Source organism: Crassostrea angulata, chromosome 6, assembly GCF_025612915.1.
Source record: "Crassostrea angulata isolate pt1a10 chromosome 6, ASM2561291v2, whole genome shotgun sequence".
Classification (NCBI taxonomy): Eukaryota; Metazoa; Mollusca; class Bivalvia; order Ostreida; family Ostreidae; genus Magallana; species Magallana angulata.
Window position 1 is genome coordinate 3652718 of NC_069116.1, and position 16951 is coordinate 3669668.

The following is a 16951-nucleotide window of genomic DNA, read 5'->3' on the forward strand; positions in this document are numbered from 1 at the left end:
ATTTTCTTAAAGAGTTAATGGAGGTTTTTTTCGCTTATGTCATATATTTCGGACGTAACTTTAAGAACAACGATTAAACAGGAAGATCATTCATATATCAAGATAATCATTGACATTAAGTGTGTTTTCTGTAATGATTTTACACTTTAATCCTATTTTAAGGCATTGCAATTGATATAATCGAACACATTTATGCTAGCTTTAGATGAACACGATGAACAAACAGACTCGGTATTTGTAATTTGTAATTTGTACTTGATGTTCAAGTATTCTTCCGTATCCTCGCTATTATCTTTTTGAATGTGTGATATAAAAAGGTTGTTAGAATACATCGTTTCACAACTATTAGCATTCACTTTTTTGTCGTATGTACACACTGAGGATGCCCCAAAATTTTTTCCTGGTTTTTTCTTCAGATCAGCTGTATCTTGAATTTGTTCTGGACATTCAAATTTTACCGTTTTCTTGGCATTTCTCTGTTGACTTTCGTTTGAGTCAATATAGAGCAATTCTTCTGTATCTCTTTTTCTCGATGTTGAATTTTTATCTACTTGTTGGTGTTTCGTTTTCTCATGAAGTTTTTTCCTTGTGTGTCATACTCAAATAACTTCCATCTAACTTTTCACTGATTTTTTCGCAAGCTCTAGGCAATGAATGTTGGTTGACATGGTAATCTTTGTTATTGCCATTAAGTGTGGTATCAGTGGTCATCCCTGAACAAGGCTCTGGTTCTCTGACAGCAATTGTCTTGTCTTTAGGATAGGCGGAAGAGCTAAGACTTGGTCCTAGAAGATTTGAATGATCATGAACATCGGATGATACGGTGTCGTCAATTGCAGATTCATGAACTCTGATTGGGGGATCAGTCACATTGTGCATGGAATTCTTCTGTTTTTTAACACGCCTTAAAGATATTCTTTATTAGAGCATCAATGGTTTTTACAATGAGTATAATTTACAATGATATTAATGTAAGAAGTAGGTAAAAATTTTACCTGATACAAACCATGCCAATGACAAAACAGACGATGACCGGTACTGAGAAAGGAAGGATGCACACTATCAGGATTACCGTCTTGTCAACTATTTGTTAAAAATCCATTTAATTACTTGTTGAGCAAAGTCTTAGTGTTCAGTTGTTTATTGATGTTTGAATAATTGCCGTTGAAACTTTAAATCAGTGGAAAATTTGTGATTCTATACAACTCACTGTGATTTAAGTCAGAAACTTTTGGATTTTTGGTCATTGTATCAGATGTTTCCCGTCCTGTCAATGAGTCAACATTTTTAATTTAAATTAGTAAAATATTAAAAATAAATATGGTAAAGAAAGTGCTAAACCTTTTTCTTTTATAAGTGACAATTTACCTGAACCTGTAGATGTAATTACTGATCTGTTTGCCAAACAGCCACTTGTTGGGTCACAGTACTCGTCCGATGAGCAGTTACATTGTTCTCTACACTGAATTCCAAAGAATTCTGGCGGACAGGTCAAGGAGCAGTTATTACCTGTTGTGCCTGGTTCACATTCTGCAAATTTTAGTGGGAAGTTTAAATGTAATGTAGAATTTGTCAAAAGCCATATTTGTAACAGTTTGTTAAATGCATTATCATTATTTAATTTAGAAATATTTAAAAATCATTAAAAAACAATATAAAAATAAAAAATCTAAAGAAAAACGCTTTATATTTATATCATAATAAATACAGCTATTTTGATTTGTTGAGTTTAGAGAATTTCAGTTCTCCAAAGAACACAAAAAAGCTGACTACTTGAGTATGGCGTCATTGCCATTATTATCTAACGGTGTTAAGATCTGCAATTTATAAATAATTTCCATTTGATTAAAAACCGATAACTTAATACTTGGTGTCTGCATTCTTCATGTATTTTATATTCACTGCAACTAAAAACAATTATAATAATTTTAAAATTGCACCTTCCTTGGTTCTATGATGAAGACATTTTTTTTCCGCCACATTGAACATGAACTTGTGAAAAAAGTTATATACAATGTATAAATGAATCCGTAGACTGATTTATTATTTACGTGATCAAATTTAATGAAATCAAAACATACCTACCTATACAGTTGTCTCCACTAATATAAAACCCTATGCAGCATCTAATGACATTGCTGAAATAAATACGACACAAAATTACCACAATCTTAAACATTTGATAATGATCACAAATTAAGGTTACAGAATGTGTGGATCGTATTTAAATAACACATGTTCCATAAATTGTTACGATATATATATATATATATATATATATATATATATATATATATATATATATATATATATATATATATATATATATATATATATATATATATATTGGGTTTATCCCTTCAACTATTTTTAGAATCGGTAGGACAACAAAGAAGTGCCATTAAAATTAAAAGTTCCTTTATTAGCAGACTACATAAAAAAATAATCAAGCTATGTATTATTATGAACATCATACTTGTAAGTGAGGATCATTTTTCCTGTAAGTATATTAAGCAAAATGTGATTTAACCTGAAAGTGTATGGAACTATTTTGTGTTATTTGATGCTTCACTGATAGGCAGGAGTTTACTACTTTCACTTTCTTTTTCAGGGGTTGACGTAAACAGACGGATTTTGCGGGAAAACGAATCTGACATCAAACCACGAAACTCGGACCGAAGATGGACAACTTGTGTAGCTTCAGTTTGAGGGATCACTCGTTGCTGAACGAAAATTAGGGAGAATTCTGTGTGACATTATGTTAACATTACCGGCTATGGAAAATGTATTAGTGGATTATACCCATATTAAGTAAGTAGCAAAAAATATGTGATTTTTTTATTTTTTATTTTTTATCTGAAATATAAAATTCAACGGTGTGTGTTTTTATTTTATCCACGTCCTGTTCATCTTCTTCATCAACATGGATGCTTTTGTGGCTAAATACTCTGAGAAATTACGTGAAAAAAGCTATGTAGCGGCCAATCTCCAGTGTAGACTGTGGCATAATGGTCAGAGGTCAAAGTCATATGGTCAGATAAAAGTTAAACTTCCGAACCTGGAATGGCATAGTTATTCCCCCGCTAAATTATCTTTAATGATTAAACTCAGATTTATTCCCCCTACATCTCTTGATTGTTCACATTTATGCCACAACCGCTTATGTATAAACCCAGATCATCTCTCACTTGAACCACATGGGGTTAATATGCAGCGGGTCAACTGTATGTCTGAAGGTGTGTGCAGACAGCATGTGAATTATCCCCCATGTCTTGTAAATCTCCATTTAAATGAGTAATGGTATGTATTTTATAGATTAAAATTTATGTATTCTCTAATTTTATAAAGATATAAAAAAAAATATGCAGAGCACTGGAGGCCCATCCCAACCCCTCCCCCCAGTGGTCTACAATTTTTTTTCTTCTTTACAAATTTTATGTTTAAAAGTATTGCACATAATTTTTATTGCATACTCATTGCAAATCAGTTTGTATTTTTTAAACACACATTTGAAGAACACAAGAGTTTAAAAGTTGATATCAGTTCATTTTTCACCAATGACTGCAACCAGGTTTATCGGGATCGGGATTCTCTAAATTCTCACACTTTTGTTTTGCCAGACCGGAGAGTGACGGTTCTAGCTGATTCTTTCGGTAGTCAGTCTTTACAGGCCGATTTAGTTTTTGTTTGACATACTGTATTGCATTTCTACATCGAGCCCATGCTCGCTTCTTTTTCTGATTCAGCGATTTTGCATGCTTTATGCTATACTCTGATATTTGTTTTATTCTTTGCAGAGCTTTCAGTGACTGAGACTGGGCACCGAGGGGAGCACCTAGGGAAGCAAGGGTTTTACACACCGCCATGTCTACCCCATTGTTAGCTCGTAACAGACCCGAGAGAGCACGGGATTTTGCATTTCTACTGTAAGTTCTGTTTTTGGGAAGACTGACAGATATGGTTCGATTGACTGACTCGCACTTGTTTGTAGTTGTGTTCAGTTTCATTTCATTCAAGGCAGAGATCGAGAGAACCATTCCGAGTAATGATTTAAGAATAACCTTGTCTTTCTGATTTAACATTAGGTCACCTGGTTCTAGATCATGTGCCCGTAGACCAACAGATTTCTGCCACCAGCTAGTTTTCTTGCCACCCTTACAGAGAGTTACACTCCATCTGCAACCTTCACCGCAACCCCCACTGTAGCACTTGATGACCCTGTCTACGACTCTAGGTAGGCATTTTGAAATTTTGTTCAAGTCACCGTTATGTTTTTTAAACAATGCCTGAAAAATGCCGTGGCATCGTTCTTTGATGTCATTGGCAAACATTTTCTGCAAATCGGACTTTTGAGTTTTAGTGTGTGCAGGAAACATTTTGGGACTGAATTCGGCTTTAACACCTTGACGAAACAGACTTTGCCCCCTATGAATCCTATCGGCTAGTCGGCTAGTTTTTCACAGGGGCGACAGAGTGTTTTGAAGGGCGGTTTCTAACCCCGCACAACTGGTGGCATCACCATCAGTGGTCACATATTTAACCAGTAGATCATGTTTAGCCAGTTTTTCCCCAATTTTGTATCCCGTCTCCCTCTCAGACAATGGTTCGGCAGGATTTTTATTTGCTGTACAACCGACATGCCCATTTGGGCAGCTAATATCATATCCCACTCCTCGGAGCCATGCTCCAACCCAGCAAAGCTTATTTACCATATGATAGCTTATCACATTATGCTGGTCTGTCTCATCCTCACAGGCTACACCAATTACTTGTGAGGCTCCCTGGCCCATTTTATGCCTGCTGGTGATACCCCTTGATTGATAAGAGGCATCCATTTGAATATTGATTGGATGCGAGGATTGAAGACCTAACATTTCACTCTTTTTCTTAAGTTGTTTCAATTTTTCATTCATATCGTGTTCCGCAATTTCAACAATTTTCTCACCCACTTTATTACCTGATTTATACATTGCAGACCTTGCTGGGGGTGGAATGCCGGTACATGCCAGAATAAGTCTGGCCTGATCATTACCTAATGGGGTCTGGTAGAGACCTGTTTGTATACCTCGATTCATTTCTGCAGCTTTCCTGCCACAGTGCTCAGATGGAATCTCATGATACAATTTATATGGTTTCGAAATAAAATTGCACCTCTTGCACCCGAATGTCCATGACCAGCCTAGCCCCCACTTAGTTTCGGATTTTATCTCAAAATCAGCAAGTTGGCATTTACACCTAGCATGTGATACACACAGGTCATTTATCATGTCAAGGGTCAGACCCTTGTCTACAACCCTCATTTCCCGGCTGTCGAGTCTGGTGACTCTTGAGTAAGGGTTGGGATCACTTGGGCGAGGGCGCAAAACCTTAACATTACTTAGACTTTTTTCAGCTCCGGACAAAGTGTACGACTTACCGTCAGGTGATACTTTAGTAATTAAGTTAAACTGATTAGCTGTTAACCGTGGTAACCAAACAGATTTAAATACCTCATGTTTAGAGTGGCCGTGACCCACTCTCCCCTTTCTAATACTGTTTCCACAGGCAAACTTGTGCTTTTTTCTCTCACCTCTCATTTTCAATGCATACACAAGTTCAAATTACCTTGTTATGATGACATCACATTTCAATATGGCTGCCTCAGCTGTCTATGACATCACGACGTTGGGTTTTGGCGTAAAAATGTAGTTAGGTTAGACTGATAGGTTTACACATTGAAAGTTTATTAACTCCATTTCTAACATACCAAATTTCACATGTAGCACCTTTTTAGAAACGACATATCCTCTTCTTTCTTGCAATTCCTTATTCGTGGTGTTTGTGATGCAATTTTTCTTGATTTGAGTAAAAATGTATCCAGTAATGAGAAAAATTGTGTACTTTTTTAACTTAATATACTGATTTTTTTTGTAAGTTAACAGTTTACTCTCAATATTTTGATTTATATTCTTAAATCTAGTTCTAAGACGCAATTTAAACTAAAAAATCATGGTATAACTTAATATTTTTGTGCGTATAAGTCAATCAAAAGACAAGTCTAAAAACAGCTATATTTACATGAAATGACGGAGGAGTACATGTAATTTTTATTAGTCTGTAAAATTTTTACTATTTATCGGAATTTCACGAAACTTGGTAGTATGGATATGCGTGATGTATAAAAGATAATGATATGTTAAAAAATAATTAAATTGATAAATGGGTTTACATATTGGGTTTATCCCTTCAACTATTTTTAGAATCGGTAGGACAACAAAGAAGTGCCATTAAAATTAAAAGTTCCTTTATTAGCAGACTACATAAAAAAATAATCAAGCTATGTATTATTATGAACATCATACTTGTAAGTGAGGATCATTTTTCCTGTAAGTATATTAAGCAAAATGTGATTTAACCTGTAAGTGTATGGAACTATTTTGTGTTATTTGATGCTTCACTGACAGGCAGGAGTTTACTACTTTCACTTTCTTTTTCAGGGGTTGACGTAAACAGACGGATTTTGCGGGAAAACGAATCTGACATCAAACCACGAAACTCGGACCGAAGATGGACAACTTGTGTAGCTTCAGTTTGAGGGATCACTCGTTGCTGAACGAAAATTAGGGAGAATTCTGTGTGACATTATGTTAACATTACCGGCTATGGAAAATGTATTAGTGGACTATACCTAATTGGTTGTGTCCAGATCTTAATAAAGATGTATTTTGTCTATCAAAGGACATATATTTCCGATTGTTTCTCTCTGCTCTATTGGAGTGAATGATTTTTTCTGCTTATTTGACGCGCATCTGTGATTTCATTGATATGTTTGCCAAGATCATCACAAAAGAGTTTGCTGGTAACGGAATTGTCCACAGCACACAATGTTTTTAATTCTTTGGTCAGGTCTGACTTGAGAAAATGGCAACGGCGTTGTGATAAATCAGCGAATGCTATTTGCATCATTGTGAGGGTGTCATTAGCTAAGGCTAAGGGATTTTTTTTTTTAAATCTGTTGTTTTCATATCGATTTTATTTGTGGTTGTATTCATGAGTTAATCCATTAAATCTAACAATGGATATAAAACTTTGCAAACAGGTGTCTGTGCATTTTGCAGTTTGAGATCATTGTCTTGTTATCTTCGTCCCAATGAGGTCCAGATGCCTTTGATCACCCTTGTAACTTGTAAATTTTCTCAATTTTCAGGCTTCTAATGTTTAGTCAACAGATCTTCCTTCTCATCATCATTTATAAGAATACATCTTCCATCGTTGACTATTTTAGCCAATCTTTCCTTGAACATTTCTCGTTTTGTTTGTAAAAATGTTCAATTTGTTTAATGAGGTCTTCATCTGGATTTATATGTTCGACTTGAGGAGATCGACTTACTCCATATAAATATCAGATTAATGTGACACTGTCCTTCGAATTTCCTCCATATCGTCGTCGTCAAATACATCAGATTCTGGTTTGTCGAGGTCTAGTTTACTGTCTACAGTCGATTTTCAGTAATCGGAGTTCTAGATTTCTGTTGCTTGATCTCAAACATTAAATTGTGTAAGAACGTTTGTTGTTGGTTCAAAATTGTCCCTAGCGAAGCTTCGCATATGGCTGCCGCAATCGTTCCCGTTACGGAAGTCTCGAAATATCTGGATCCAGAATTAATTGACTGCACATTAGCATTGTCAAAATGTTAAATCTAGAATTGGATGTATTCAGAATGTCAGACCCAGAATGAGGTACATTATCATTCAACCAAGAATTGGGTAAAGTCACGTTTACATTATCATGATTATTGCATGTCCCAGAATTGGGTGTAACTCCAGCCTCGTCACCCAGAATTGGGTTAGGCAATGTATCAAGTTTCAGGAAAACGTTTCCTAACTTTTACTGCGTTTTATTACACAGGTAGACCTGCAAAACGTTTCTGTTTTTCATGCACAATAATCTGCACTGGATATAAAAAGTTCTGATATAGGTAATAAAATCCTTAAATAATCCAAACTGCTTAAACACCAAACATCAACGTCTTTATATCTTGAGAAACCTCTAAACACTAACCATCACGTGACCTCTAATCAATCACATTGGTTCCTCAGTACAGTTGATTTAATAAAATAAGTACTTTTTTAAACGATACGTTTCACCTTCATTTCTTCGTATAAACAGTTTCTAAGGCGAGGCAAGCTACTGACAAACAAGCTGATAAAACAGGACTATCAACAGTCTCGTTTGAAGTAATCTTTTGGTAAGTTCTATGGTCGATACAACGATCTTGTCAGCAAAAACAATTTTCCATTGGGTTGCATACTGACTGACGTTTTTCAAATTTTTATACTAATTGTTTGACCATAATTTATCACCTAATTGTCTACGGACTTTATCCGTTTTCCCCGATTACTATAAAAAGCACATGGCGGGTGTGACCAGAGGATGCTCACTTCTCCGTGGCACCTGATCCTTCCTCTATATTTTTAAGATGTCGGTGTTCGCTCTGCTCCTGTTTTGTAATTATTCTTTGGACTTTTGAACACTGTCGTTATCACCACATATCTTTTCGAATGAACTTTTGTTGAATTCTCATTTACATAGCTTACAATACAATATTAACTATCAATATCTCATTTACACCCCCACCCTCCTAAAAAAACCACACCCCCAACCCCCCCCCCAAAAAAAAACCCCAACTAAGCAACAAATATTGTCTGGTCACCAAGCATAGACATAAATGTAAAAGGTGATACATACCTTTGCATTTATTTTCGCTTAGGTAAAACCCTGTGCAACAAACATTTGAAGAACTGAACAAGTAAGTTTGAAGAATATTAGTTTAGAAAGAATGTTAATCTCATAAATCAAGGTGTAAAATATTAATGTTGAAAGATCTAAATACTCATAAATTGTATTTCAAAACTATGACACTACATTAATTTGTTTCTTTGGTTCTGAAGAGAAGCAGAAGAAGCCGTTTTCAAAAAGGTGTGTCAATATTTGAACATTATATGTTAATATATATTCCCTGTTAAGCTTCTTCGTCTTTAAGACTATTTGAAGGGACCCCTTACCTGTTTGGTAGGTTACAATAACCTTTATCAGAAACAGTTTGGCAAGCACTCGGAAAAATGTTTAAATAGCATAGAACGATAATCCATGGCTGATGAATCATTGTTAAACTTCATTAAAAGGAATTAAATTCCATGCAATATACACGTAATACAAAAAGGCTAAATTTTGAAGTAAATATTTTAGTTTAAATGCTTTCCTGGTTTGTTCCAATTGCCATAAATCTATATAGTGATTATAAAGCGATGTGACATCAAGAATACTTTGGCCATTTCCGCCATACCAATATGATTTAATTAGTCCAGATGTACTTTCATTGATGAGTTTATATCAGTACTTCTAATCAAAGTAGTAAAATTTAAATATAAAAATTAACAAAAGTACAAAAGTTTGCCCGTTTTGAAAGTTTTTACTTTCTATAATCCAAAGGGAGCCAAAACCTGAAATATTGTAAAGTTTGTTTCATTACATTGCAATTATTGTTGCCAAAGATTATATTTCCTCGGAATATTTTCATAAGTGTTTCTATATAAATATTGGTTGGTTAAGACTGGTTGTTCTTCCAAAGTTTCACCTTCTCTTTCTGACAATAAAATGAAGTTTAAAGACGCCCAAGCAATCTAACGTTCACAAATATTAGCATTTAAAAAATAGGTTTTTCCAATGTATATTTTTGTAAAACTGGAAAATTTCCTAATTTCAGAAATATTACCTCCTTTTGACCCCAAAGACCATAATAAGTCTTAACCTGAACACTCCCAAAAAATCATCGCTGTTTTTAAATATACCAAATCAAGTTTTGTAGAACTGTTTTGATAGTAAATGAGTCTCTTTGCTGATCATCCAGAGGCTTAACATCTTACGGCGATAATTAGTAGTGATAAGTAGATGTAAATCATTGATTCACTAAATGAAAGTGTCATTGAAAATGAAGTCTTAGAGGAAAACACACACCGTTAGATAATCACATCAGGGCTTGAACTAGATACATCTTCGTTACTGGGCAATTGTTTTTATCTAGGTGGATGGCAAAGACAAACAATTTATTAAAACATGTTTTAAAATTAATTTCCAAATTATTTGAAACTCTTTTTTGTAAAATCACAATTCTACAATAAAATGTTTAATTATAAGGGGTATGTTAAACTATACACACTGTATCTTTTTTACATTCCCAGCATTTTTCACTACATTTTTATACCTAACTAAAGTTTTAAATGTGCACACAATTTTGATAATTAAGATTAATTGTTTTGCATTTGAAACTGTAATTAAACTATTATCAATCGCATAAAGTAGCTATCAACACGAAGCGCGTTCTTTAAAATGGCAATTGTATCTATAGGATACATCCGGCAAATTTTACTATTTGCGCATGCATTGCACCTTACACTACTTTATTTACTATGTAATGGCAACCTCGTGTATGTAAATGACTATAACGATTATTCTAATGCGTTTGATCTGAGAGTATAAAACATTTATACAGTTACATAAATAGCGATTCGAATTACGTTCATCTTCACATATGCTTATAAATATAAAGGGGCATGGTCACAATTTTGGTTAAATTCTATTTATCTGTTAATTATTTACAATGCTTAAGGAATGCCTTTCTAGTGATCAAATGGAATTTGAGAGTCAGCCGTAGAGTTTTCAGCAAGATACAGGACTCCCAATTCCTTGTCATGTAAACAAGGCTCGTGCCCTGCTTGGTGAACATAGGTTTAATATACCAGTAAACAGTATTTTTCAAGCTGATTTGTCGATCTTCTTATTTATTTTTAATAAACAGTTCAGAGCGTTTAATACATTCATTTTAGGTCTAAAACTGTGGCATATTTACTTCAACATTCAAAATGTAAACAACAGCTTTTTTACATGGCAAAGAATTGTAAGCTCTGTTATTCCTTATAACTCAACGAATGATTCTCAAATTTTGGTTGCTTATTAAAAATGCCTAAGTAAAGCATTGTAAGCACTCAAATCTGAAAAACAATTAACCAAAATCGTGACCATTTCCCTCTATTAGGAAGTACAATTTGCCTACTTAAGGGGGATGTGCGGCCATCTTGTACATTTGAGGATAAGAATGTAAATATTTCTTGAACTGGCTTGTTTCTGCATTCTTCTAAAGTCAAACATGTCATTTTGTTTGGACTTTGAAAAAAATGCATACAAGAACGGGACAATGTATTTAAAAATTAGGCAGAAACAAGCCAGTTCAAGAAATGCTAACATTCTTATCCTCAAATGTACAAGATGGCTACGAACCTTCTTTAGAGCAAAGCTTATTCATGCCTTCCTATTTCGGATATCAACAAATCGGTGCGATATATCTTATTAATTATGTTTATTGCATGTAACATAACGCTTTCCCATTACATCAACAGAGCTGTGACAAATGATATTCCTTTAAAACAAGAGGCCCATGGGCCACATCGCTCACCTGAGGAACAAAAGGTATGATGACCCCCCCCCCTATTGTGGCCCCACTCTATCTTCCTTCGGGGATCATGATTTTCATAATTTTGAATCTACACTACCTGATGATGCTTCCACACAAGTTTCAGCTTTCCTGACTGATTAGTTTCTGAGAAGAAGATATTTAAAGATTTACTCTATATATTTCTTCGTTAAACTTCGATCCCCCATTGTGGCCCTACCCTACCCTAGGGGGTCATGATTTTCACAATTTTGAATCTACACTACCTGAGGATGCTTGCACACAAGTTTGACCTTTTCTGGCTGATTAGTTTCTGAGAGGAAGATTTTTTAAAGATTTACTCTATATATTCCTATGTTAACCTTCGACCCCCCCGTCCATTGTGGCCCCACCCTACCCTCGGGGTCATGATTTTCACAACTTTGGGTTAACACTACCTGAGGATGCTTCCACACAAGTTTGACCTTTTCTGGCTGATTAGTTTCTGAGAAGAAGATTTTAAAAGATTTACTCTATATATTCCTGTGTTATACTTTTACCCCCATTATGGCCCCACTCTACCTTCGGGGGTCATGATTTTCACAACTTTGAATGTACACTACCTGAGGATGCTTCCACACAAGTTTCAGCTTTCCTGGCCGATTAGTTTTTGAGTAGAAGATATTTAAAGATTTACTCTATATATTCCTTCGTTAAACTTCGATCCCCCATTGTAGCCATACCCTACCCTAGGGGGTCATGATATTCACAATTTTGAATCTACACTACCTGAGGATGCCTGCACACAAGTTTCAGCTTTCCTTGCTGATTGGTTTTCAAAAAGAAGATTTTTAAAGATTTACTCTATATATTTCTTTGTTACACTTTGACCCCCCCCCCCATTGTGGCCCCACCCTACAAACGTGGGTCATGAGTTTCACAACTTTGATTTTACACTACCTGAGGATGCTTTCACACAAGTTTCAGCTTTCCTGGTTTTATGGTTTGTGAGAAGAAGATTTTTGAATATTTCTCGAAAATTTTCATAAATCCCTTAATTTTCACAACTTTGAATCCCCTTGGGCTAAGGATACTTTGTGCCAAGTTTGGTTGAAATTGGCTTAGAGGTTCTTGAGAAGATGTTGAAAAAGTGAAAAATTTACAGACAGACGGACTGACAGACGGACGACAGACAAAATGTGGTCAGAATAGCTCTTGAGCTTTCAGCTCAGGTGAGCTAAAAATACTTGTTTCAATGTTATATTACAGCAGTAAGACATGTTATTTTATAAAGACACCGTTAACGGTAAAAAAATGTCCATGCTAATGGGGAATAGTTATCGACACTATTTACAGGCAGCATTCGTTGAATTCTTTGATTCCTCTGGTCTTATTGTATGCGCTATGTTTAACAATGTGTTTACCAAAAAACAGACTCGTCCACAATAAAGTGCGTTTATTTGGTATTTCAGTTATCTAATATTTTAAATCTCTCTGAGGTGACTTTTGATACACAGCTGTTCAGTCAGGATCATGAAGAGAAATTGGAGTTTGTGTAATAATGTCACCTGTTGATATTATCAAAATCATAATATGTGACAGATACATGTTTGTTATCTCATTTAGCTTCCTCTTGTAATTTGCTCGCATAATGCCAAACATTTCCATGGGCTTTTGGTATGTGTCATAATTGCCCCCACAATGATTCGCTTTGAGAAAATACCCTTTGTTTTATAATTCAATTTGATCTTTGATTGTTCTTTGCATTGGTGGACAGGTAAAGGAGCAGTTCTCACCTGTGGCGCCTGGTTTACACTTATGTTTTGTATAATCATAGTTTTAACTCTATTTTGGTGTCAAATGGAAATGCAGAGTTTAAAAAACATTAAAATCATTACTTAATTTTTACATTCACATTGACAATTTATGTCGTAAAGTTCGCATTCATCGGGTTTCTGACTATTAACAAGGATCACGTATACCTAGTTGGTACAATTTGATTAAAATAACCCAATAGAAACCCAATAGAAATGCAAATCTATGAATTTAGCTTTAAAATAACCAGGGTGACTTTTATATAAACAATATCATTAGCAAGATGATTGAAACTATAATGATTTACAATTATAGCCGCATCAGAATTTCATTTAGTTAAGGAAAAGCTTATTTCTTGGGTACCGTGCAGACATTCGAGCAACCAAAATTTTGACAGACAACCACTTTTTGTATTTCAAAAATTTATAATAGATTTACCATGGTGAATGTTGATTCTGATTTCAACTTAAAAGATAAGATGAAAATACCTATTTATTGCTTTAATTCTTTTTGGGGATCAACATGTTTTAAATTTCATATTCCTTAAGTTGTTCCAGTGTAATAATATATCTATAATTAACCTGTGAACTTTGTAATCTAGTTAAAATCAAACGTGATATAAACCTAAGCGTTACGCATTAAGTTAACAACTGTTCAAACATCTGATTGAGTACATCGTATGTAACATGTATATGCTCTTTGAGAAATTTGATTTCGTGAAAATAAAACCAAAGTCCGTACAATTTTGGACTTTGATCATCGCATGCAATCTCAAAGTGTGTCGATATCTTCCAGATGTAGGCATTTCGAAAATATGAATTCAAACCTTATTCATTAACTTTTATATATGATTCTATTATATCCTTAATAATAAATACAGGTATTTTGCATATGTGATACAGATGACACCCCAAAACTCATATCGGCCTCCGGGGATGATACAGGTTATCAACCCTGGGCTGATAATGATCCGTATCACACCCCCTGCGGAACTGTACTCTTCTGTCCTTTTCCGTTTCGGCACTTCTGCATGTTGACAGACAGAAAATAATACATTTCCTACAGTCGACATTTTTAAAATGCAATTGAAAACTTCAGTTTTGGAGAAGTTGATTTTAATACACGAGGAAATTCGGGTTCTGTAGCTACATGTTTGGTAAAACAATAAGATCTCATATTTTTATTTAATATATGTACAGACTACTTTTAATAAATATTTAAAATCAATTTGTTCAAGTTGATGCCTTTTAATTATTTTATTACTAAGTATGTAATAAATATAATAATATATATACTTTTTCCTTATCACAGCCTTGGGCTGATATTGGAGTCTCGATCTGATACTGGTTGTGATAGGAAAAGGGTATGCCTTATTCTCTATATAATTAAAACGCAGTGAATTAGTTTTTGTGGTGAAGTGACTTCTTGATCTATTCTATTAAGAAACAGATGTTTAGGACCTATTTATTCCCCATAGGTACCATTAAATTGTATTAATATGGAAATTAACTTCTGTGGAATGGAAGTGATGAAAAGCTTAAATTCATTTTTACCCAATGTAATGTTAAATATAAAGAAAACTTGTCATGTGGGTAAACTTCTCCAAGATAGGTTTCGCATTTCTTTAATGAATTTGTTATATAACAAGAGGCCCATGGGCCACATCGCTCACCTGAGGAACAATAGGTAAGATAAAATCAGCTTAATGGATTTACCCTATATAATTATTCCTTTGTTAAGCTTTGACCCCCCCCCCCATTGTGGCCCAACCCTACCCCTGGGGATCATGATTTTCACAACTTTGAATCTACACTACTTGAGGATGCTTTCACACAAGTTTCAGCTTTCCTGACTGATTAGTTTCTGAGAAGAAGATTTTTAAAGAGTTACTCTGTTTATTCCTATGTAAAACATCGACCTCCCATTGTGGCCCAAACCTACCCCCAGGGTTATGATTTTCACAAATTTGAATCTACACTACTTGAGGATGCTTTCACACAAGTTTCAGCTTTCCTGACTGATTAGTTTCTGAGAAGAAGATTTTTAAAGAGTTACTCTGTTTATTCCTATGTAAAACATCGACCTCCCATTGTGGCCCAAACCTACCCCCAGGGTTATGATTTTCACAAATTTGAATCTACACTACCTGAGGATGCTTCCACACAAGTTTCAGCTTTCCTGGCTGATTAGCTTCTGAGAAGAAGATTTTTAAAGATTTACTCTATATAATCATATGTTTAACTTCGAACCCCATTGTGGCCCCACCCTACCCCCAGGGGTTATTATTTTCATGACTTTAAAAAAATTTGGAATCTACACTACCTGAGGATGCTTCCACACAAGTGTCAGCTTTCCTGGCCGATTAGTTTCTGAGAAGAAGATTTTAAAAATTAACTCTATATATATTCCTATGTTAAACTTTGATCTCCCATTGTTGCCCCACCCTACCCCCGGGGGTCATGATTTTCACAATTTGGAATCTACACTACCTGAGGATGCTTCCACACAAGTGTCAGCTTTCCTGGCCGATTAATTTCTGAGAAGAAGATTTTTAAAGATTAACTCTATATATATTCCTATGTTAAACTTTGATCTCCGATTGTGGCCTCACCCTACCCCCGGGGGTCATGATTTTCACAAATGTGAATCTACATTACCTGATGTTGCTTTCACACAAGTTTTAGCGTTCCTGGCTGATTAGTTTCTGAGAAGAAGATTTTTAAAGATTTACTCTATATATTCATTTGTTAAACTTCGACCCCCCATTGTGGCCCCACCCTCAGGTGAGCTAAAAAGGTTAAGTTTAAAATACAAGAAGTTGTTAAAGTTGGTTTCTGGAAGAACAGACTTTGAAAATTTTCTTAATAAATATTGACAATTTTTTTACTTTTTTAATCTTTAGTTTTTAAGATCTGTGTACAAACATAGAATTCTGAGCAAATCTCTTTTTCTTGCTTATAATTCGAAGTTTAACACTTAAATATGGTTAGTAAATAGAAATTGTAAACAATTAAACACAAGAAACATGCACTACATGTATAACAAATAAAGAACACAATTTATTTTTTCGAAATGAATCATATATATACATGTATATACCTACATATTTCCGTCAGCGATATCAAACTCTATTTAAACTGAATAAACTCGAGAAAATGCCGAGCATCTCAACAAAACCTATTGCATGAATCTATCATTACACAAAAGATAATGCTGAATTACCGATAGAATGAATTATATTTCTGTAGGCACCTACCCCTACATCAGAAGTTGCTTAATTTGCGCAGGTAACAGTTAACTGTTTGATTTACCGAAGTCTCTGTTTGATTTAATACGTAAAAATCACGAAATACAGACGATAGTTTCCAGGTTACAAAGCATAAATAATGAAAACGGAACGAAAATCAGAACAAGCGAACACCAACGTCATGTGTGAAAACTGTCAACGCAGTGAAATATTTAGCCTCAATTTACTTCACAAAATCGGCACCAATATATTTTGCATGTTTCAAAATTTCCCTTCATACGCGAACTGTTGCACAACAAGCAAATTCATCATAGATCGAACCTTTTTCGTATAATGTCATGGCTGCTTTAATCAAAGAACCTCGTTTTAGAAGTATGGAATACGAGTCTAGGTAAAATGGGTATGCAAACCCGGGCCGTGG

The 16951-nt window shown here is 34.7% G+C and overlaps 1 protein-coding gene and 1 long non-coding RNA gene across 4 annotated transcripts; one reads left to right on the top strand and one right to left on the bottom strand.

Moving 5' to 3' along the window:
* Positions 1-991: 991 nt before the first annotated feature.
* Positions 992-2179, bottom strand: LOC128190792 (platelet endothelial aggregation receptor 1-like). Its single transcript, XM_052862988.1, has 4 exons — positions 2086-2179; positions 1369-1530; positions 1211-1267; positions 992-1083 (listed from the first exon to the last, which is right to left on the bottom strand). The coding sequence occupies exons 1-4, from the start codon at positions 2177-2179 to the stop codon at positions 992-994; spliced, it is 405 nt and encodes a 134-aa protein (XP_052718948.1).
* A 209-nt stretch (positions 2180-2388) lies between these two features.
* Positions 2389-6668, top strand: LOC128188624 (uncharacterized). Of its 3 annotated transcripts, XR_008244170.1 has the most exons (5): positions 2389-2500; positions 2612-2811; positions 3798-3926; positions 4086-4234; positions 6477-6668. It is a non-coding gene; the product is annotated as an uncharacterized LOC128188624 (long non-coding RNA). The 3 variants fall into 3 exon arrangements; XR_008244169.1 differs by having other exon boundaries at positions 2407-2811; XR_008244171.1 differs by lacking the exons at positions 2389-2500; positions 2612-2811 and adding an exon at positions 3608-3653.
* The last annotated feature ends 10283 nt before the right edge of the window (positions 6669-16951 follow it).

What these genes read in the sequence shown, in the direction of transcription:
- LOC128190792 (XM_052862988.1), bottom strand. Translation starts at nt 2,179, where the DNA reads ATGTTTAAGATTGTGGTAATTTTGTGTCGTATTTATTTCAGCAATGTC. An exon ending in TAGTGGAGACAACTGTATAG is followed by an intron (nt 1,531 to 2,085) that starts GTAGGTATGTTT and finishes TAAAATTTGCAG; the next exon opens with AATGTGAACCAGGCACAACA. An exon ending in AGTTTCTGACTTAAATCACA is followed by an intron (nt 1,084 to 1,210) that starts GTGAGTTGTATA and finishes TTTAACAAATAG; the next exon opens with TTGACAAGACGGTAATCCTG.